This window comes from Lineus longissimus, chromosome 3 (assembly GCF_910592395.1).
Source record: "Lineus longissimus chromosome 3, tnLinLong1.2, whole genome shotgun sequence".
NCBI lineage: Eukaryota > Metazoa > Nemertea > Pilidiophora > Heteronemertea > Lineidae > Lineus > Lineus longissimus.
The window spans coordinates 26,336,115-26,357,282 of NC_088310.1; the positions used below are offsets into that span (position 1 = coordinate 26,336,115).

At 41.5% G+C, this 21,168-nt stretch overlaps 1 protein-coding gene across 5 annotated transcripts; it reads left to right on the forward strand.

Annotated features, from left to right (window-relative positions):
* Nucleotides 1-79: 79 nt before the first annotated feature.
* On the forward strand, nt 80-20,335 carry LOC135484431 (ral GTPase-activating protein subunit beta-like). 5 transcript variants are annotated; one of them, XM_064765885.1, is made up of 31 exons: nt 80-168; nt 738-968; nt 1,196-1,394; nt 1,512-1,676; nt 1,910-2,143; nt 2,344-2,604; nt 2,869-2,997; nt 3,097-3,303; nt 5,061-5,093; nt 5,892-6,151; nt 6,352-6,494; nt 6,679-6,782; nt 7,003-7,131; nt 7,673-7,771; nt 7,995-8,081; nt 8,193-8,560; nt 9,011-9,082; nt 10,382-10,492; nt 10,669-10,846; nt 10,988-11,079; nt 11,201-11,325; nt 11,532-11,958; nt 12,062-12,197; nt 12,341-12,496; nt 12,802-12,831; nt 14,124-14,450; nt 15,365-15,412; nt 17,435-17,668; nt 17,844-17,998; nt 18,233-18,363; nt 18,503-20,335. In XM_064765885.1, the coding sequence occupies exons 2-31, from the start codon at nt 765-767 to the stop codon at nt 18,618-18,620; spliced, it is 4,962 nt and encodes a 1,653-aa protein (XP_064621955.1). In that variant the 5' UTR covers nt 80-168; nt 738-764; the 3' UTR covers nt 18,621-20,335. The 5 variants fall into 5 exon arrangements, with proteins under 5 accessions (XP_064621955.1, XP_064621956.1, XP_064621957.1 ...); XM_064765886.1 differs by lacking the exon at nt 15,365-15,412 and having other exon boundaries at nt 1,895-2,143; XM_064765887.1 differs by lacking the exon at nt 14,124-14,450 and having other exon boundaries at nt 81-168; nt 1,895-2,143.
* Nucleotides 20,336-21,168: the final 833 nt, after the last annotated feature.

A 21,168-nucleotide genomic window follows, 5' to 3' on the forward strand; every position in this document is an offset into this window, starting at 1 on the left:
TAGAAACGAAATCACTGCCCTAAAAGCGCCACCTCGCGGCAACTCTCCTTTTGGCGAAGGTGGGATTGTCAAATTTATGGCTGACATTTCTCAAATTTTTCACATTTTCATGAAGAAATACACCATCAAAATCTTTATCAAGAACTTTTTGAAGATGAACATAGTGTAGTATGTTGGTTGAAGAATTTGTCTCACTAATCAACCGCAGTTTTTAGCGTTTTCTGCTCTGAAAAGCAAGAGATTCGTGTAAGAATAGCTAGGGAGTTCTGTCAAAACTCGAAAACTGACCTGAAAAAATCCAGGAAAAAGCAAACTTGTTGACAAATGACCTGACCCTACATCAATAAGTTAAGGAAAAGAATTCACGCACGTCATGTAAGGTCGTTGGTCGGATTGATTGATCTGACTCCAAAGCTCTTGATTACTTCACATTATTGGCCCAGCATTGATTGAGCGTAGGCCTTTTTGAAGAAAACGAATCAGACTCTGAGCCATGGACTATGCATTGATGAGGCATGCCATAACAAAACAAATGCACATACTCTGAACACATCAGAAGGCCTAACCCAACTTCGTACAATGCCATAAGCCACGAAGACCGGGTGAAAGACATGACTGTATTGGGTGATGTCTGCCAGCGGCAGCGCCAGCTAGCATGAGTAGTTCATTGTTTGTTTCATTGACCACCTGTACCATATTGACTATTGTACATGTATGTTACAGTTCTTCTTTTGCAGATAAATTTCCTTGGCTGAGTGACCAGGATGTATTCTGAGTGGAAGTCACTTCAGTCTGCCATCCAGACAGATGACAGTAACATCAGTGTCCTCCACAGCTTCCCTGATACAGTTGGTAAAGATGTTGCTGGTTCTGTAGTGAAACACCTGGCTCAGAATCTCAGTCTTGGTGTGAGCAACAGTGAGCCAAGTAAGCTCAACAATGACAAGGAGGTCAAGTGGACTATGGAGGTATGTGTGATCTGATCTTTCATACAAAGTTATTGACATGTTTGACTGTTGTGGGCCATACAAAATTGGCCTTTAATTGCTACTTTGATTGGACATCTGACTTGCAGTCCCCTTTTTTCATCTGACCTAAGATGACTAGTTCTGTCTTCAGTATTACTTTTTTCAAAAATGTGATCTAAGGGTTTTTTCAGGGTGAACAAGAAATAGTCTATAATGTCCACTTTCAGGTTCTGTGTTATGGACTGAATCTTCCTCTGAGTGAACTCGACACTATTAAGGATTGTGTGAATGTCTACTGTGACTGGATGACAGCCCTGGTCACACCCAAGGCTTGTGTACCAAAGCCGGTGAAGGAAGAACCCAACAAGTATGCACAGGATATGCTTCATCATCTCTATAACCTGTTTGCACCAAGAGACGAGAGAGGTGGGTTTCAATTCCATAGATCTAATATGCGATTGGTGTATAGTGAATATCTTGCACATTGGCCATGATGCCATTCCTTTGACAATAGTTTGATTCCTAATGCTGACTTTCTTTCAGGCACCGACTTGGTCAAGCGTCAGGCTGTTCACTGCCACAGAGTGCTGCGGACTGTGCAGCATGTTGCCAACGATTCAACCATTATGACTAGGGAAACATGGGAGACATTACTCAAATTTCTTTTAGCAATAAATGACACATTACTTGCTACACCAACCGTCAAAGGTGAGACAAAGTCTTATTTCAAAGAAAATCTGGAAGAAAAAAAATTTTGTCTCAAAAATATACATTTTTTGCTAAAGATTAATTTTCTTCTCTAAAACCCTATTGTTACTAGACTTGACCAATTTCTAGAGGAACGAAACAAAAATTGTTGGTAAAAAGAAATCTGTGTCCAGGACTGATCAAGTTAGATTATTCCATACGTTAACGTCTGATTTCAGTTTCATTTCTTGTAGATGATATTGGTGACCAGCTGTGTGAGAGGGTGCTGAGTGTTCTCTTTGAGTTGTGGTTGTTGGCCTGCGCTAAATGCTTCCCAGCTCCTTCTCTGTGGAAAACATTCCGTGACATGAGCTCAAATTGGCGGCACCATGAGGCACTAGTGATCCAGTGGCATCGCGTTAATGCAATCCTTACATCAAAGCTAATCAAGTTTATGTATGGACCAGAATTTCCTGAACTTGCCATATGTAAGTATTGATGCTGGTTGGGCTTCGGATTTTCAGTTTGAGCTACGTTAGATTTGTTCTAGGCAAAGCAAAGAGATTAGACACGTTTGGCTTTCCAACTTCTCAGCCCAACAAGCAGCTTATGGGAGTTGTGTGGTCATGTAAGGGAGAGATGTCTTTATTGAGTGAAGTAATGATCGGATTCTTCTTCACATTTCCAGCAGAAGATGACTACCCCATCATTCCAGCAGACATGGATCGTGACTGTGTGGCACAGTCCTGGTTCAGATTCCTGCACGTCATCAACAACCCGGTGGATATGTGTCGGCCGCACGTCATCAGCCAGACTCAGAAGTTTCTGCACATGGCCTTGACCAGTGAGGCTGTCATAGAACCTAGTCAACATGAATGTTTAGCAATACTGCCCCAGATATTCTTCCGTGCCATGAGAGGGATATCAGTTCTTGTTGATGCATTTCTTGGTGAGTACATGTGACGGTTCCTGGTCAATTATTTTTTCATATCACCATGTTCACGCAACATATGTCATACACGAGGCAGTGTGAATACCAGCACCACCGTATGGACCAAATCAATACAGCTCCTCACCGTGCTGCTGTTTACTCATCACTTGGATGAAACCAGGAATTGGGATAAGGTTTTACCTGGACCATCTCTACCAAACAACCTAAAAATCAATCTGTTTTCTTTTAGAAGATAGTAACATACTCTTCTCTGTTCCCTAGGTATTTCTCAGTCCAACCGTGATGATGCATTGCTCAACCTCGTTAGTCGCCAGACAGCAACCATCACATCCTCCACACCTCCTCCTCGCCGGGCAGACAAGAAGAGCACAGGAAGTCAAGGGGGAAAAAGTAGGTTGACAGGCTGACTCTGTTGTTCCTTTAGAAGTCTTTTGTAGAAAGTTCTTTGAGATGAATGAATCTTTTGATTTTCCTTTTCTCTTGTCTCAGGTCAGAAAAGTGTGTCGACTCCAAAACTGCAGGCGAATACGACCTTGACACCTTCCAACAGCCCGGGTCATGTGACACTTGAGTCCCTCCCACCACTTGCTCCAGCCAGACCTAAGTGTAACAGCATTCTACACCTGTTTGGAGCGTGGCTTGTTGAGGCAGCCATCGCTGGAGTCAAGGTCCATGGCAACCAGTCCAGCAACAGCGGTAAGATGGGAATAGTTTGAACATGCACTTGCATCCTAGGTCTGTCAACATTTAGACTTTGAATGATGAAATAAATAGACACAGAGCTGACGTAATGCATGATCAACTTATGAAGTCTTTTGTTCATGTTTTTAAGTATATAAACACATGGTTTTAGGTGCATGAGTTTTAGAAATACAGTGTCTCCAAGGACGTCACAGTAATGAAGTTGATCAAGGCATAAGTAGGATTGTGGCACCTGATATTTACCTTGTTTTTCAGTTCAATATGCATGGCACTCAAAGCTTTTTGCACACCCCAACATTTGAAGTGTGCCTGTTCATACGTGTAATGATCGTGCTCCTGTTGTCTTTAGTGTTTAGCTAGATTTATCCATCACCATTGTAATGTTACCATGCTGTCAGCCTGCTTTCTTGCAACCTTTCAATTACTCCAGCTTATTCTGTGATTATGGCTCACTTTAGGTGGTACACATTTCTCATCTTTACCAAAGGCTTGCTATGGGAGGAGGTCAATCAAGTATTTTATAGTTCCAAGGGGGTTCAGCTGGATGAAATTAGTGAGACCTACATATTGATGAGTAATGTCCTGATATTCCTTGCACACTCCTGCTCTATAATCAATGCACTAGACTTCTATTTCATGTATTTCTACCTAATGTGCTTTTTGGTCCAGTGCTGGTGATGCAGTGAAAACTTAAAACCAGATGTCTGAAAATTAGATGAGTTGAGTTCTCTGAATTACATCTACTTCTGTTCCACCTAAGATGTCAAAGGAAAACTCTGAGAAATATCAAAGCCAGCATCAGACCAGGAACATATTTTTGAATTCAACTGATTTTGATCATTTTGTGCTTCAATATTTTGAAAGCATGTTTAACTTATCTTTAAAATTTGCTTTTTATTTTGTTTTAACCTGTATTCAAAAACTTATTACTTCAAAAGAAGTGATAAGTTTTTGGTTTATTCTTTGTCAAGTGCATGACTCGATGGTGTTTTTTTTGCTGTAGTCAATCCTTGCTTCTCGCTGGTCATGTGGTTTTTGGTAGTTTTTTTGTTTGACAGGTTATTCCCAGAATGAAATGGTATGCAGTGGTGAAATGTTAATAAATAATGAGATCTTTCTGTATTCAAAGACGATTTCAAATAAACTTCAAAAAAGCACACAATGTATTGTAAAATCAAACCAGAATTGAAAAGTATCTTTTCAACACTTGATAAACAGATATTTCTCCATTCACTGCATGTATACACAGACACAATTTAGCGAAGACCGCCCAAACATGAACCTATTGTATCGGATAGTGAAACATGGGTTAGTGATGTTAGGCCTGTTGTTCTTGTTCAGTTGTTCATTTGAAAAACCTTGTCTAGGGTTAGGTCTGCATGTTGTTCATGTGCATATCTGGTGCATTTACTCTATTTTGATAAGTTAAGAGTTGTTCGTATCCCTGCATCCAGACCGTGATACACAGGTAGCTGAATTGAAAGTTTTTAAAAAGAGGTTCAGTTAGATTTATGGGGAGATTGTCTCATTGACATTGGTCGTCGGGGTTTGTTTGTGGTAGTGTCAGATACTGAGCTTATGGCTGTGTAAATAAATAATGAAGGAATAAGTAGTGAAATTAATACTAGTAGTTCAAGGCTGCGCATATGTACATAAGCCTAAGGTTTCCTGTAGAAAATGATATTAGGCTTTTCCCTAAAGATCATAAAAGAATTTAAGAATGTTTATTAATACTGCAAATCCTTTTTCAGTTCTGCACATGAAACTAAAGCGTCACCTTTCAAGTAAGCAGTTCCTCTGTCGTCTCATTCATTTAGGTGTCAAATTATGCAGTTTCCATTCTTATTGTTGGTTGGGGGCCAGAGAACTGTCTTGGTGTTGGTATGGCTTGGTGGGTTGTGAGAAACCCTTATCAGTGGGAAGTAGGTCATGTTGGGGATGATGATAAAATGATCATAGAATACAGACTTTGCAAGATTTGGGTTTATGACCTTGTGGGTGTCAGTAGGGCGTGGCAGTTTGAGACAGGGTAGAAGAGGACCTCTTCAATCAGCAAGCAGGTAATATTAATGTTGAATGACGATAAAGGATAACTGAATACGAGTTGGCATGATTTGGGAATGGGTAACGTGTGGTTCTCTAAAGTACTGACACTAAGCTCTCAATTCATTTTTGAAACCTGAACCCTTTGATGTTTGGCTCAAAGGGTCCTCTTGGTGACAATAGTCTGGTATCAAGCCACTGTCATAAAAGAGAGGACTTGAGAATCTACCATCAGTGAATGTTTACGGAAAATTATCCCCTAAGTCTATTCGGTGTTGGAGTTAATTTGTAGGTGTATTGTGTTCATCTTCTAACCAGAAAGTTATGAACATAACTCGCATTTCTTTACTTCACATGCAATCTATACATTCTTTACTCTCAATGTCATTACATACCATTTCTTTGTGTGGATATAACCGTCTTTATTTGTTTCGATGTACATATTTTTTATAAACGGATGAATGATTTTCATCTAAATTTCGGTGTTTCTTTCGAACTTTTTTGCTATTTTTTCAACATGACCTGGTTACATTCAATAGTTCCACCATCGAGACGCACTAGCTTTATTAACGAGAGTGACAACGTACGTCGTCGTTCCATGCCTCTAGATGCCATGTTGAAACTGTCGTCGTCACACGGAGAGATCCTCGTTGACAACTACGAAGCTGGTCGAGCAGAAGCATGTGGTGCCCTCTGTAGGATCTTTTGTGCACATAAGACGGGAGAAGACATCCTACCAGTATATCTGTCCAGGTTCTACATTGCCATGCACTATGGACTCAGGGTTTCAGAACCAGAGGTGAGTCATGTTGTCTCCAACCAATATTCATATGGACATTTTGGACATTGATGCCTTTTGAAGTGAAGTTGGCCCCTTTTTCAGAGCTCCCTCTCCAGCTCATTGAACATGTAACTAACAACTGATTGAATCAGATGGGTGTGAGTCATTCAAAACTTTACCTTCTTTCTGCTTGAAATAAGTTGCCCTTTTTCCATCAGAATTTCAGCAGTCAAGTTCTCGCCAACATTCTGTTTAATTCCCCGAACTTGCTGAGAGTCGACCTTGATGGTGTGATGGTGCTAGTCCCACAGATGCTGGATTCTCTTGAGTTGGTCTTGTCGGATACCCTGCCAAAAATAAAGTAAGTTCCCGCTTGAGTCGAGTCTTTATATCACTGTAATTCACAATCGGGAGGAATGGGAAAGTTAAATTGAATCTATGCATCACTGTAGTACAAATCTCTTCAGAGCAGAAACTGTCAATAAATCTTTTGGGAGCAGGTCTACATAGATATACTTTTGACAACTCTTCTTTCACTGTTTCAGCACATTTGACCAGATTCCGCAAGTAGAACTGAGGAAGGCCTCCATACATCTCCTCTTGTCCATGATCTGTCTGCCTCTACACTTCAAAGACCTACAGATTAAACGTAAGTCAAAGTTTTGGTTGCATTCTCACAGAATATCTTCCGACATGACTGATTCTTCTTCTTTTTTGCTCTGCACTTTGAGGAGTTGTTCTCCAGAGAGTATTCATCCTATAAGGCGAGATGAGCAGTTGTGTGTGTCACTATATATATATGGTCCGTTGTCTATTGGCATTGTTGGCCTAGTGACTGCCGTGGTAACTATTGTTGTCTTTCTTTGCAGCTTTGATACCAAATAATGATATGTCAGAACCAACACGTACATTCCTGAGCCTGAAGATGAGGTTGATAGAACTCTTAATGAAGGCTCTCACCATTGAGGCCGACCCTGCAAATACACATTTGCTTCTTGGTAAGTTTTCTATCAAAACTATTCTTGGGTCTGATTCCACTGCAGTTTGAAACAAACTGTGTTGTTCCATGTTGGATGCCGTTTCCCACAGCGGTGGAAACACGGGTGACTAAAACTGTTGTTTCATGTTGGATGCCGTTTCCCACAGTGGTGGAAACACGGGTGACTAAAACTGTTGTTTCATGTTGGATGCCGTTTCCCACAGTGGTGGAAACACGGGTGACTAAAACTGTTGTTTCATGTTGGATGCCGTTTGCCACAGTGGTGGAAACACGGGTGACTAAAACTGTTGTTTCATGTTGGATGCCGTTTCCCACAGTGTTGGAAACACGGGTGACTAAAACTGTTGTTTCATGTTGGATGCCGTTTCCCACAGTGGTGGAAACACGGGTGACTAAAACTGTTGTTTCATGTTGGATGCCGTTTCCCACAGTGGTGGAAACACGGGTGACTAAAACTGTTGTTTCATGTTGGATGCCGTTTCCCACAGTGGTGGAAACACGGGTGACTAAAACTGCTTTCGGTTTGTTGTGTTTTGCAGGAGGCTTATTGTTGATTGTTCAGGATTTAGCTAACTGTGAGACAGCTGAGCAGACGACACTACAACAGACACATGACTTGTTAAGTGGACCAGAGCCAGGTCAGTATCAAGGTTAACCTTTGGATTGATATGATCGCAGAAGATATTGCAACATCTGATTCTCTCGGCCCATTTTTTTGTTGAAAACCCTTTTCTTTGAACACCCTCAATTTCCTTTCTTGTTGGATGGGCATCAAAGAGCCTTCCTTGGGAGTGTTGCCAGGTGTGAATTTGTAATTGGTATACAAATATTCGGTAAAGGTAGTTCGTTTCTTTTGTCCAGAAACGTCAAGCATTGGTAGTGGCTCATCGAACAAACCAACTAGTCTCAACCTGGAAGGGGAGTCTGGACTGAAGACGAAAGATTTTGGTAAGTAATGCAGAGGACACCTTAAAGGCCTGATTCCACTGGGGCAATTGAAATCAAATTTTATGTCAAAAAAGAATTTGACCCCATTTGAACTTTTCATTCACCTTTCAGACACCTCATATGGTCTTTTTGGTGGTGCTGCATCATTGGTCTGTAACCGCCTCATGGCCACGTGGAAAACAGACCTCAATATCGCCTTGTCAGCCATGGAGGTGCTATCCGGTCTGGCCAAGGTCCACTTGAACACACCAAACCATCTCATGTGCAAGCGGACGGTCAAATGGATCTGTGACTTCATCGTGTACCAGTGCAGCCGGCCCCCGCCTGCTCACTCCCGAGACCTTCACTCGATGATCGTGGCAGCGTTCCAGTGTCTGACCCTGTGGTTGGTGGAGCACCATTACCTGTTGCAGGACAAGGAGTGTTTACATTACGTCTTGGAGGTAGTTGAGCTTGGCATCTCTGGCAGCAAGTCACAGGTAGGATCAGTCAGTTGACCTCACCTTTTACAGTTACATGTCAATAGCCTGGAGGTTCGAATATACCAAGAATTAGGGCGACTTGATTCAATTTGATTTCTAGATTTTGTTGATTGATTATTGATTTTCAACATTCTTTCTTGTAGACCCGTTTTCCTCATTTGACTGCTTTATGTTCTGAGCTTTCTGTGTACAAATATAATGCTTTTGGTTGCATTGCCATTTTGTGATAATCATCGGTGATGATGATGATGATGAAAATGCTTTGTTACAGGTCTAAGTTATGTTCTCAAACAGCCCCTCAACCTCTCTGGAAGGAACCTTTCTACATATACTATTTTGCTAGCTTTGCCCCTGTGGAAGTCTCATCCCCCTCCTGACAATGTGGCTTGCGTGGTCGATCACCGAGCCTGCCCATTTCTTATGACTACTGTGTTGTTTCGGTTTCAGAATCTGGCACGAAATCATGAGTCCATGACTTTAAAAATAGACAAGGACTCGAAGTCTGTGTCCATGTTAAAGGTATTTTAGTGGCCTGTTAATTGTCCAGCTGAAGTCCTGCACTGTTTAAATGTTTAGTTGATAGTGTACTTTGTTTGTGTTTGTCTTTGACTTCCTTGGTTTTCATTACAGCAGGTTGCCAACTCTGGAAAAAACACTGCAGGAATGTTTTTCCTCATGACAGCAGTTACCGGTTTATTGCATTCAGGTCAGACGTACCTACATGTAGTGCAGGCATTGTCTTCCTGAACGTTTGTATACCTGTCTGCATTCCCATGTCTGTCCAAAAAGACACTCACAAACAAACTTCTCTTGATCGTCTGCACAATTCAGCTGGACAACCTGTTTGTTGATTTGCTTCCTGCCCTAACCATACTTTTCAGTCACTGGCCTTCCTCTATCCTGCGTTTGATTCCTTTAGACCCTGCCTGGCACCTCACTGACCAAAACATTTAGCATTTACACGGAGTGTCATGTTATTGTTACCAGTAATAAAATATTACACATTTCAGGTTGACACATCTAACTTTACAGCGATGCATGCACTTTGAAATGACTGACAGTGTTGATTCTTCATTTCATGGACTTCAAAATCACACCTACAGACTTTCGTTGAAAAGTTCTATTGCCATGCTTAGAATTTGGTCTGTTTGTGATCGTCCCAGACAACCAAAACTGCATCTGCAGGTATCGTAATGTGTGTACGTCCATTCCTGTACAACTATGGCTGCCTGAGGATGATCAAATTCTCAGTGTGGCAATATAACAGATATATTGATAACCTGATTGCAGCTTTAAGTGTAGTTGTCATTTACTAACAATCGATAGTCAGAATATCCCTTCGAGAACTTTGTATTTAGGTTCAAGCAGACAAGTGCTTTTTGTTGCTGCGACCTAAGACAGAGCCACGTTGTCATGGCTTTGTGGCAGGTTGCAGCAATTAAAACTCCTTGTTTGCGTGACGCTTTAGAGTGATATGTTTTGTTGATTTTTGTGTCCATTGTGTTTAAATTTGTCTTGTGATTTAAATTCTACATCAGTTCAGAAAACTTCAAACAATTTACTTTAAAAGTCACTTTGTGTTGAATTCAGAAAAAGGTGTTGCAAGATTTGGTTCCTTAGTGTGATTCTGTTAAGTTAATTTCTGTCGTTTTCTCTTATTTACTGTTTCGTCTCAATTGAACATTTTCGGTTTGTCTTCAAAAGATATTTGACTTGAGTTCCAAAGTTTTGAATCCAGTAATCCAAAGTTTTTTTGCACAAACACATGCAGGGTATTAGCATTTTGAACAGTCGTCATTCTGTTTTGTTTCCTTACAGAATCGTGCCAGCGATGTGCCAAAGATGAAAGGGGAGAAAGAGTTGATGCCAGCTTCCATGAGGGTCAGAGATGCAGCAGAATTAGTCCTGACTACTATCATGGAACAAGTGGTAAGTGCCGGGATGGGACTCTTTGTTGAAGTTAACTGTAAAATGATGGTTAACATAGTCCACTTGGGGTTGAACTGTCTTGCTGTTTGCTTTGAAATGAACTTTGAAATCGAAAGGAAATGTGTTTTAACTTCATTTGTATTTCAAATTTACTTCTTATACAATCTCCTTTACAGGGTTCTTTCCCTCCTCCATGTGGACCAGAGTCACCCTACTCCCTGCTAGACGAGGACTCATTGCTGCGGTATTGCAGGGGCGGCAGTATACCAGAGCATGGTTTCAACTTTCGCTACTTTGTGTTGGAGAATTCCATCATCATTGGCCTGCTCGAACAACCACTTGGCAATGAACAAGGTAAAGGGCATGTTCTCATGCACTGAGAGAGAATTGATATCAGAATACCTGGATGAGCTGAAATTTGCTTTCGGGGTAAAAGGAAGAACTGTTGCAACTTTTATCTGGTAGAGCTGTTATTGTGTGTATTGTTATTTTCAGACCCACTGCCCACAGTCACAGCCATCGTCAGGGGACCGTTTGGTCGACATGCTTGGACGATGCAGCTGCGCCATCTACCAAGACACCACAAGGTTAGTGAGTTCCCCATTTCCCGTGTGGTTCCGTGTTCTCCCCTAGCCAATATCTCAATCTGAGTAAACATCAGGCCTGGCCTTTGAGGTCATTAACAATCACATTATCCTTCGCTTGCAGGTTGCATCAAAGGCGTACCTATCGGACCCCGGTAGACCCCAGCCTAGGAATGACATTGGTAAACAGTACAACATACGACATCGCTACTTCCCCGATATGGTTGAGAAGATTCCGCTAACGAATGCGTAAGTTTTCATCAGTTACACTTGAACCGTAAATCAATTTGAAATAAATGAGGATCAGGGCCCACCAGGTAAGCTCAAGCCTCTTTTGAAAAACTGGGCCATTTGGTTGTAGATATGAGATTTGACCCAAACGACCAACTGCCATTGAAGGAAGAAATGCTAATGATCCTGCAATGTTGACCACTTGTTTCTTCTCAATGTTTCAGTGACAAGAGCATTCCTCCACTGGAGTCGGTCGTCCCCGATAACCAGCAGGCAGACCATGAAAAATTGAAGCACTTCATCGAGAAACAGGCAGAGCTTGAAGCTGGCATTGCTGCCAGGGTAAAGAAGGAAAAAGCTCAGCGTGAATTCCCGGACTCAGCTACAGAATGCAAGCCACCAACCATCACCCATGAGTTCCAGACAGCTCGGTTATTCCTTGCTCATTATGGCTTCCTCTCACTTGAGGCGTTGAAAGAGCCGACCAACAGCAGTATCCCGCCTCCCCTCTCCATGCTCAACCACACCCAGCCAGGCTACCTAAGCGCCCTGGAGGCTCTTGACAGTATTCCCAGCAGAACCAATGACACAGCTTATGTCTTCTATGTCAAAGCAGGGCAAAAAACCGCTCCAGAGATACTCAGTAATGTGGTAAGTTTCTTTCTTTTTTTCTCTCAAACTTCGTTGAAATGTTTTCCCCGCAATACTTGAAAACCTTTTGTAGAGATGTTGATTCTGAATGCCTCTCTTACAGCTTTCAGAGAAGAATGTGCAGTCTCACTTCATGGAGTTCCTGTTGGCACTCGGATGGCCGGTTGATGTGAAGAAGCACGCTGGGTGGACAGGGAACCCGGTCACCAGCTGGAAGATAATTGAGGAAGGAGACGAAGGTATTTCAAAATAACTCATCCCTGCGTTGAAAATCCTTGAAGAATTGAATAGACTGAGCCTCCATGCCTTATCACATACCCTTTACTTGTATGCGTGAATTCTTGCATGACCACTCTTACTGATATCATAACCTCTGTTCCAGGTGATCCAGGTGCTCCCTCCAACACAGGTGGAAGCCTGTATGACGGGCGTAAACAGGTGCTCTACTGGGCTGATGCAAGCTCCGAGGTGGTGTTCATTGTACCCTCCCCCGATACGTATCACGAACGGAGACGAGCAAGTCTGGATTCTGTGGGAGGTAAGAGAAATATCATAAGGGGATTTAGGGTTGGGATGTTTACACATAACCTCAAGGATATACGCAATTGTTCAATGTACATGATGTGTACAAGGTCTATAGATTGTGTAGTTAGAGATTGTAGCGTGCTATTTGTCAAATGTCATCAATGTCCATGTTGGGTCTGTGGGTCTACTTGAACACTGACTTATCATCAGTGTCACGTTGATGACGCTCTTCTCTGACCTGTACCAGTCATTGGTTATGTTTGGACTTATTTCCTGATTGTGTTTTGAGTAAGAATTTATCATTTGTGTTTTCTTTAGTCACATTCCGTTTCCAATCCTCAGACCGGAGTAAGTAGACCTGTTGTATAAATCATCCAGTATGCTCTCAGACCTCTATAGATTCAGTCTGTCCTCTGGTGTGGAGGCAATCAGCTAAACACACGCTGTAGTAAGGCAGAGTCTGACTGAGCTTATAGCTTGCTTGTTCAGAAGAAAAATGAAGCCTGAAGCAGGTTTCCTATTTAAGGAAAACATCCTTCCGTATCTATGTGTAGGTTGGAACAAATCAGTTTCATCATATCCTGATGGTTCGTTTCATTTGCTGCCTTAATTCGATGCTTTACTGACCCTCAATAGCATCAGCTAACTCCCAGGCTATCGTCAGTTGCTTGATAAGAAATACTTGCGTCATAGGCATGGCGAGGTTAGAGCTGGCACTAGCATGGACACTTAATGAACCTGACCCAAGATGTGTCCAACTTTCTATTTGTGATGACATATCCATCAAACGAGTCTACCAACTGAAATGTACTCCCTTTGCTGTACATGAAGCTTCACAGAAACTCGTGGAACAATATTTTTTGATGACTCTATCCATCTGTGATTGCATGAAAGCCATGAGAGATATGCCCTGATGACCTTTCCTTTCGGGTCTCACATCTGTGGCTGCCCCGACCATTTGCATGACTTATTGATACCTGTTGCACACATGGATGTACACGGAAATGACTGCATGTAAGACTGGATGGAGCCAGACCAAATGCATTTTGTGACAGACATTTGTACTTTCATATTGTTGAAGTCACTTATGAAATCACTTATGTACTTTGCATGCATTTCAGGTTCGCTTGATATTGTATAGGGATCATCTCAAAATTGCTTGAAGCCATGAGATAAAATTTATCTAGGTGAGGGGGGCGGCCATTCCTAGGCTGAAATTTTGTCTGTTTTTAACTTCAGGCTTTATACAAAGTAGAGTGTTTTTGCAGTGGAATCAAGCAATTTTTAAATGGTCCCTTACATTGTACTTACACTGTCAATAACGTTATAAGGTTTTGATAACATACCAAAAATTGCCCACTAAGGTGTTATTTCAAATTTCAAAGCAGGTAGCAAGACTTGTAGCATGTTAGTGGTGTCTGACTACAGTATTCTCTTAAGGAGGTGTCTGTAATACACAAAACTGTGGCCAGTTTAAACACCACAGTTTATACCACCTGTGTATGTGGGTTGATTGTCCATCATTGAGTTTTGTGACAGCGTTTTGCCCTTGGTTTTCGTTGTCTCACCTTCCCCTGTTTCACCAGATGTCAGGTCTGACCTTTTCTTTCTTTTTCTCTTTTCTTTCTATCCACCTCTAGCTACCAAAACATTAGACTGTCCCATACATATTTCAATCTCAACCCCAAATTTTGGCGAAACCAGCCCGACACAATCTCAGCGGAAAATCTATCAAAAAATTGCTCCACAAACTTGGGCAACTGGTGCTGAAATGAGTCGAAGGCTGCGGGATTCTCCCCCGAACTCCAGTCCTGTTTGTAGTCCAACCTTGCGTCAACATGCCCGTTTACGCCATGAGAATGGCGAGGTTGATAGAACAAGCCATAAATCGTGGTCCCCTCTGTTGCAACGTCTATCTCTTGTGCCATCGCATCACCACGTAAAGCAACCCCAAGGAGAAGATGGAGGTCAGTAACCCTTTATATGGAATCGGTGGCCATCTTGGTGGGGATCGTATTGGTGTTGGGTGTCATGCACAACATTGGTGTAGACTTCGCAAAAACATGGCTACTCTTCCAACAGTCTAAAAACTCCATATCTTCTGCGCTTTGTAAAGAAGTAGTCCCAACAAAATCACTCTGCTGATTTGCATACACACTTTTAGGTCCATTTGTAAATGTTTATCTGCATTGTTTTGGGCTGATGTGGACAAACATTTAGGAAGTGACGACATCCTCCTGCACTGTACATTACCTCCTGACACATTGCCAGTCATCTTCCCAATGACAAACTTGCACAGACATCAAGTCAACCTGCTCTTTTTCTGCCGTCAACCTAAACCTTACTACCAACCAGTCAAACTGTGAGAACAAGAGGGCTTTATGAATGAAGCTAATAGCTCGCCACGAACATGTGATTTCTGTAATATGACAACTTGACACAAGGGGCTATTCAAAACAAAGCGGTGACCATTGCGATTTACTGTCACATTCCTGTCACTGTTGTCTGCTATGTTGTCATGGTTACAATGCAGGTCACAGCAACAGAAATTGCATGTTTGCAGAGCACCAAAGATACTGTTCTTGAATGACCTGATTTTGTTAGGCTGGGGCTCTCTGTTAGCTTACAATGCATGGTCTGTCAAATGATTATTTCAAGGTTTTCTGGAGCTTTATAATTTCTTTCTGGTTCTGTAAAGTTTTTTTGCTCTGGACTATTTGTAATAATCTTTAAACTTTCTGGGTAAAGGTCATTAGATGTACTATAATAGGTTGTGTTGCTTGATTTTGCCCATGTTTAAGGGTGATTTGACCCATACTGGTGCCATGAATCCCACCAGTTTGCAGCATAGACCTGACCTTAGAGATCTTCACTTCTTCAGGGATGGCATGGGCCTCTGCCCTCCGGTTCAGTAGTATGTACTTAAAAGGTCTGTGATGAAGTAGTCTTATCCAGAGTCTGTCTTAATCACACCATAAACTTAGCTTAGAGTGACCTACTAACTTTTAGCTGCTGTGATGTAAAGATCATGTTACTTGTGATTGCTCTAAAAGTCTAACGTGAGTGTGTTTCACGCAGACTCTGGGTAAAATGGCTGTTAGATAGCGTACTAATATTCTCGCTTTTTCCACATATTAAACACAAGCTTCCTTTATTTCTCATTACTTGCCTGCAGCGGGACAAGCAAGAAAGGAAAAGATGAAACGGTTTCAGTTTGGTAAAGGTGTGCCCACTTGCTAAACCACTTGTGTATGAAATGCTTTGTATTGTTATTGTAACACTTAACCCTGCAAGGACTTTTAAAGAGACAAGTTGGTTGTGTGATGTGTTGGATTTTTGTACGAAAATGGCTTCCAGCTGGCCGGGCATTTTCTTCTCCAAACAGGATCGTTGAAGAATCACTTAACTCCAATAAACTGTGTACTAGAATAGAATGTAACCATAGTCTTACCTGAAATTGGCATACCCTGTCCAAAAAACCCTCGCAACAGTAGCAAAAAGTGTTCAAGGGGTCAACTTAAAGCAAGGTTCCCACCATTCAGTTCTTGTGGGGTTATTTAACATGGAATTTATTTGTTTTTCTTACTGTAGTTTTGGTGATGTACTTTATCTCTACATGTGTGTCGAAAGAGAAATGAGGATATTATTTTCTTAGTGGGATCTATCACACGTTTTGTGTTGGTCTTGTTTCTCAGGAACGCCACTCACATTACGTCCACCCAGAGTTGACTTTACAGGTGGCAGTGCTGAACATCTATGGACCCAGTCTCGCCACCTGTAAGGAAGTGACTCCTGGCAGATGTTCCAGTATTGAGTTGAATTGATCTGTTTGCATGTTCTTGCGGATCAAACACCAAATTTGGAATGTGATGCGTGTTGTTATGGTTTCAACTTATTTCCATTTTTGATCAGTAAACATATGTTGTTTTCAGACGTAAATATTCAAAACCAATGATATTTTGTCATTGATGGTGTTCTGTGGAATTGTGATCACAATATATTTGCGGATCGTAGTTCTCCAATTCGACTGTGTAGGATAATGAGGCTTTGTAACAAGGCAACCCCTTTCATCGAGGCTGGCAAACATGATTCGCCCAAACTAATGTTGTCTGATTCACGCATCCTGTGGTAGGACTATCATGTTCGCCAGGTATCTAGAGAGTAGATGGCACCTCTGCAGTGATAACGTCTGAGTTCAATTTCTGAATGTTTTATGCTTACTTAAAAAGTTTTTTGGGCAATTTAAAAAAAAAAATTTTGCCGCAAACTGAAAATCCATTTTGCATGGAAAGGGAACACTTTTTCTGTGTCAGTGTTTTCTTTACCAATTCGCTATAGAATTGTTATAGAATTTCAACAGAAGTCCTGAGCCTCAACTAACTAAACATTATGTACAGATTCCTTTTGCCAAGCTTGTAAATAGAGGCTTTATAAAACCAACCATCCCACTCACTGTGCAGTTAACCAGAGTGTAGTTCTGGACTATTCTTGAGATCTACTTTAAACCCACTCTTGAGCAGATCTGGGTGACATCATCATCTAATGAAGATCAGCATTCTATAAATATCCAAGGATATGTTATATGACCAATGATTTAGTCCATAGTCAATAATTTCCATTTTCTCTACAAGCACTTTTGCCATTGTCACTCATAAAGTCATGATTTCTTTTCAAAGCACAATGTAAACAGTGTTATGGATGCTTTAAATACCACTTTTGTTTGAAAGCATGATTGTAATTTGATGATGTTTGTTTGTGAAATTGTTCCAAGAAAGTGTAATGTCATAATGTTTGTCATAACTATTGTCGGTTCTCATGCTTCAAAGTGGTTTTGAACTGATGATCACAGCATTCTGGACTATTTTCAGATGTTGTGAAATGTTTCAAATCACTCTGGATGAATACTCACAGCATGGATGAATGTTAATGAAGTTCTCATACTTGTTTCCAGATAAGTCTCCAGTTCTTAGTGGGGCCAAGGGACGAGAGGCCATGAAGCCAAAGAGCCTCTCTCTGGATCTGGACGCACCCCCAAAGACAGAGAAGGAGAGCCCTAGTACGCCGACAGAGACGTCACGAGGGCTGAGGAAGATTGGGCGGACGATAAGCAATATGGGTGGGCCAGATACGAAAGTGTTCATTGTGTGGGTGGAGAGTTTTGAGGATGGGGAGAACATTCCTATAAGTAAGTCCTTCCTGGTCCTGTGGTGTTGAAGTAAGTCTCACCTCATTCCGTGCCAACCCCTGGCTGTTATCGCCATACTTATAGACCCCTTGATTAGGTACAATTTGATTGACCTTCTTGTATCTGCGTCTGATCAGTACAGTCATTTCTAACTTGTATTGTGGCTTATTTCCAGATGATCTTGTGTGTGCCACCAACCCTCAAGCAGAGAAGGACAATGTGACAAGCAGTGGCTCATCTCTTGCCAGTCAGACAAGCAACAAAGATGCCAACATCTGTGTCATCCTGATTCACTCTCTCAAGAGTGGCTTGTTCAGAATAGGATTACAGGTAGGTTCCAATCAGAATAGGATTACAGGTAGGTTCCAATTCTAGACACTGTGGCATAGAGACAGTAAATTGTTGGACATTTTTGCCCTTTACAAGCTGCCCTACTAGGGAAGATCCTATATTGGTACGTTTATAACATGGGTAGAAAAGCCTTTTTGAGTTGTTGTATACAACTGGATGGTGTAAGTTTATTCCATTGATTCATGTTATAAATTGCAAGTCTATATATTTCAGGGTCACAGTGGTCGTATCAGTATGGCCGGTCCATTGGTTGATGGTATGGTTGTGAGCAGGAGGACGTTGGGAGCATTGGTCCGGCAGACGGCCATCAACTTGTGCAGGAGAAAACGACTGGAGAGTGAAGTGTAAGTTGGGCTGTTCAGGTCCCGGGGGAGAGGGGAAGGCACGGACCTGCCACACAAAAAGGAATAGGTACCCTTTATACACCTGGTCAGTTCAAGTGCTACATGTATACATAATGAAAATGTTTATCTTTCTCTACAGATACCAGCCGCCTCATGTCAGGAGGAAACTACGCATCCAGGAGATCACAAACAAATTCCGCAGTCGGATGAACGAGCCAGAATTCTACACTGCGTTGTTCCAGGATACAACGAAATGACTCGTGGGTGACCAGTGCACTGCAGAGACTAATCTAAACGGCGGACAAAACATGAATGGCTATGTTAGCAGAGACTACCGGAAAACATCAGAAACTAGACAACACAGGGAACAGGATGAGTGCAGTCAAGTTAATTTTGTTGGGCGACCAATTACTGAATCGGTGTCCATAAAGATATATGAAACAGCACTTTAATAAAAGCCGTCACAGTATCGTGGGGAGATGTGATATTGATAGCAGACTCTATTTGTAGCTGTAACTGTATAAGTTTACAAGATGTATTATTACATTTTACAATATCCATGCCGGCCATGATTTTGGTCCATTTCGTATGCAACAAAAAACACAGAGTGTCACTTTTTCTAAGAACTAGCACTGAGGGGATACATCTTTAGAAGGCATAACGCACAAGAATCTTTTATCATATTTATTGGCAAATCTATTGATTCGTTCAAACTGTCATAATCATAGATATAGGACTAATTTCTGGTAGTCTGCTTCTTGTGGTGGTAGCTGTTCTGTGAAATGGACCTGGCTTTGTTCACATGTGCTTATTTGTGGCAGAACAATCAATGTGTACAAGACTTGCATCATTTGTCTCGTCCATTTGAGTTGTTTCTGTTCGTTCTTTCTGCTACTTCTGTAAACAAACTAGTTGGTGGTCAGTGTTTTGCTTACCGTTTAGGTTGGTGTCGTATGGTCTTGGGTGTTCACTGTGTGAATGTAATAGGGTGTGCCAAGCCATCAGTGTAACTGGAAATGTGTGTTCTAGGTCATCAGTGTAACTGGAGGAGTGTTAGTGTTTTCATGTATTCCGGGTAATGTGCGATGTCGATTCTAGTAGTGTTTGTGACTTGTAACAGAGAAGGGATTGGAGAATTTTAAAAGAAGTGAACATTATGATGTAGAGCTGGAAAGGAATTAGTTACCTTGATTTGTTTTAAGTGTTGTGATTTGTAGGTGGTGTTATTTTGGAATCAAACGTATGGTGCTAAATTCTTAACTTGTATTATGGGGGAGGGGTCCATTTAATGTGTGCTCTATTACATGTTCTACACTGCAAGTAGTTGGAGTGTAGGTATTGTACTCAAGTTATTTCAGTCAGGAGTTTAAGGGGGGTTTTCCTCCAAAATCTTTCTCAAAATCCAATTTGAGGACAAAGTCACAATCAGACTGCCAGGATGCGATCACTTTAGGACAATAAAATATTGGCAGTCTGATTGTGACTTTGTCCTCAAATGTACTTATTCTTATTCGTTCGTAAACTACAACATCTCCTTTGAAATGCAGGACATTATATTATCACAGAAATAACTGAATTTCTGTTGTATTTATAATCAGAGTTCTATGCAATTGAGAGTTGTTTAAGAAAATGTATTCATTCGTGATTTACATGTTTCGTTTTGATGAGATTGTGGGTCTAAAATGAAATCGCTTTGTCTAAAGTGACATCTGTTATTGGTAGAATTGACGAAACCCATGTTAGCCTGTTGGCCTGTAGGTTTGCCTGTAATGAGAACTATTGTGGCTGTCAATGAGAACCCTGTAACCCCCCTTCTGTATGTTAGGTGTACATGTACCACAGGGTTTACATGGTTCCTCTTCATTTTTGGTTGCATATGCAGAAGATAGCTAGTAATCATGTTACTAGTAGGTGTTGTACAGTTGTGAAGTGGCTGCTTAAAGTTCACACGAATAGATATATTCATTGGTAATATTAGTCTTGTAGTCTTGTCTATTCATACCTGTTCCTTGAGGATGTTATATGATTTGAAGAGAAGTCAGTCGGAGACTATTTCGTTTGTGAATCAGGGACAGAGCCATACACAAACTTGACAAAGTGTAGTAGAACTTCTCACGAACTTATCACAAGGAAGCCAAATGGAAAGCAGGACAACTCTGACTATGATCAGATATAGACACGAAGTGCACTGACAAGGCTCGTGGAAAGGAACCACCAAAGCAACAATGTGGTTTTGAGTTCTGACCATTATCTCGAGGACACTTGCAACCAGATTATGTGGATCCAAATAATAATGATAATAATACGAGTCTTATATAGCGCAGTATCCAACCATTAACTGGCCGCTCAAAGCAAAATGAATAGCAGTTACCAAATCCTGACCGAAATTAATGTTGTATGTATTCAAGTGGGTGTCCTACAAACAGGTGTCTGCCCAGAGGTTGGAAGGTCTTTGTGATTATGTACTCTTGGAGATGCTGCCCGTATGTCAATGCCTTACTTCAATGCACTTATTTTGTCCCCGGCAAGTGAGTGAAATGCAAGAAGGGTTGGTGATCATGAAGAAATGGATGTTCAAGTTCCATGATTATTGGGCAATCATGGCCTCGGCGAGGGTGGTCCTGGCCCTTCTTATTGTTAAAACTTGATACAAGCCATTGGGGAGGTGTGGTGTAGTGGTCAAGATACCGAACTTGTCACCCAAACATTGTAGTTTGATACCAGACACAACACACAACTGCAATCTCAGGCAAGTCGCTTACAACACTTCGACTGTCTCACTCTTGGAGATATAAAACTGAGCTT

What these genes read in the sequence shown, in the direction of transcription:
- LOC135484431 (XM_064765885.1), top strand. Translation starts at nt 765, where the DNA reads ATGTATTCTGAGTGGAAGTCACTTCAGTCTGCCATCCAGACAGATGAC. An exon ending in CAAAGACCTACAGATTAAAC is followed by an intron (nt 6,783 to 7,002) that starts GTAAGTCAAAGT and finishes CTTTCTTTGCAG; the next exon opens with CTTTGATACCAAATAATGAT. An exon ending in TGTTCAGAATAGGATTACAG is followed by an intron (nt 17,999 to 18,232) that starts GTAGGTTCCAAT and finishes TATATATTTCAG; the next exon opens with GGTCACAGTGGTCGTATCAG.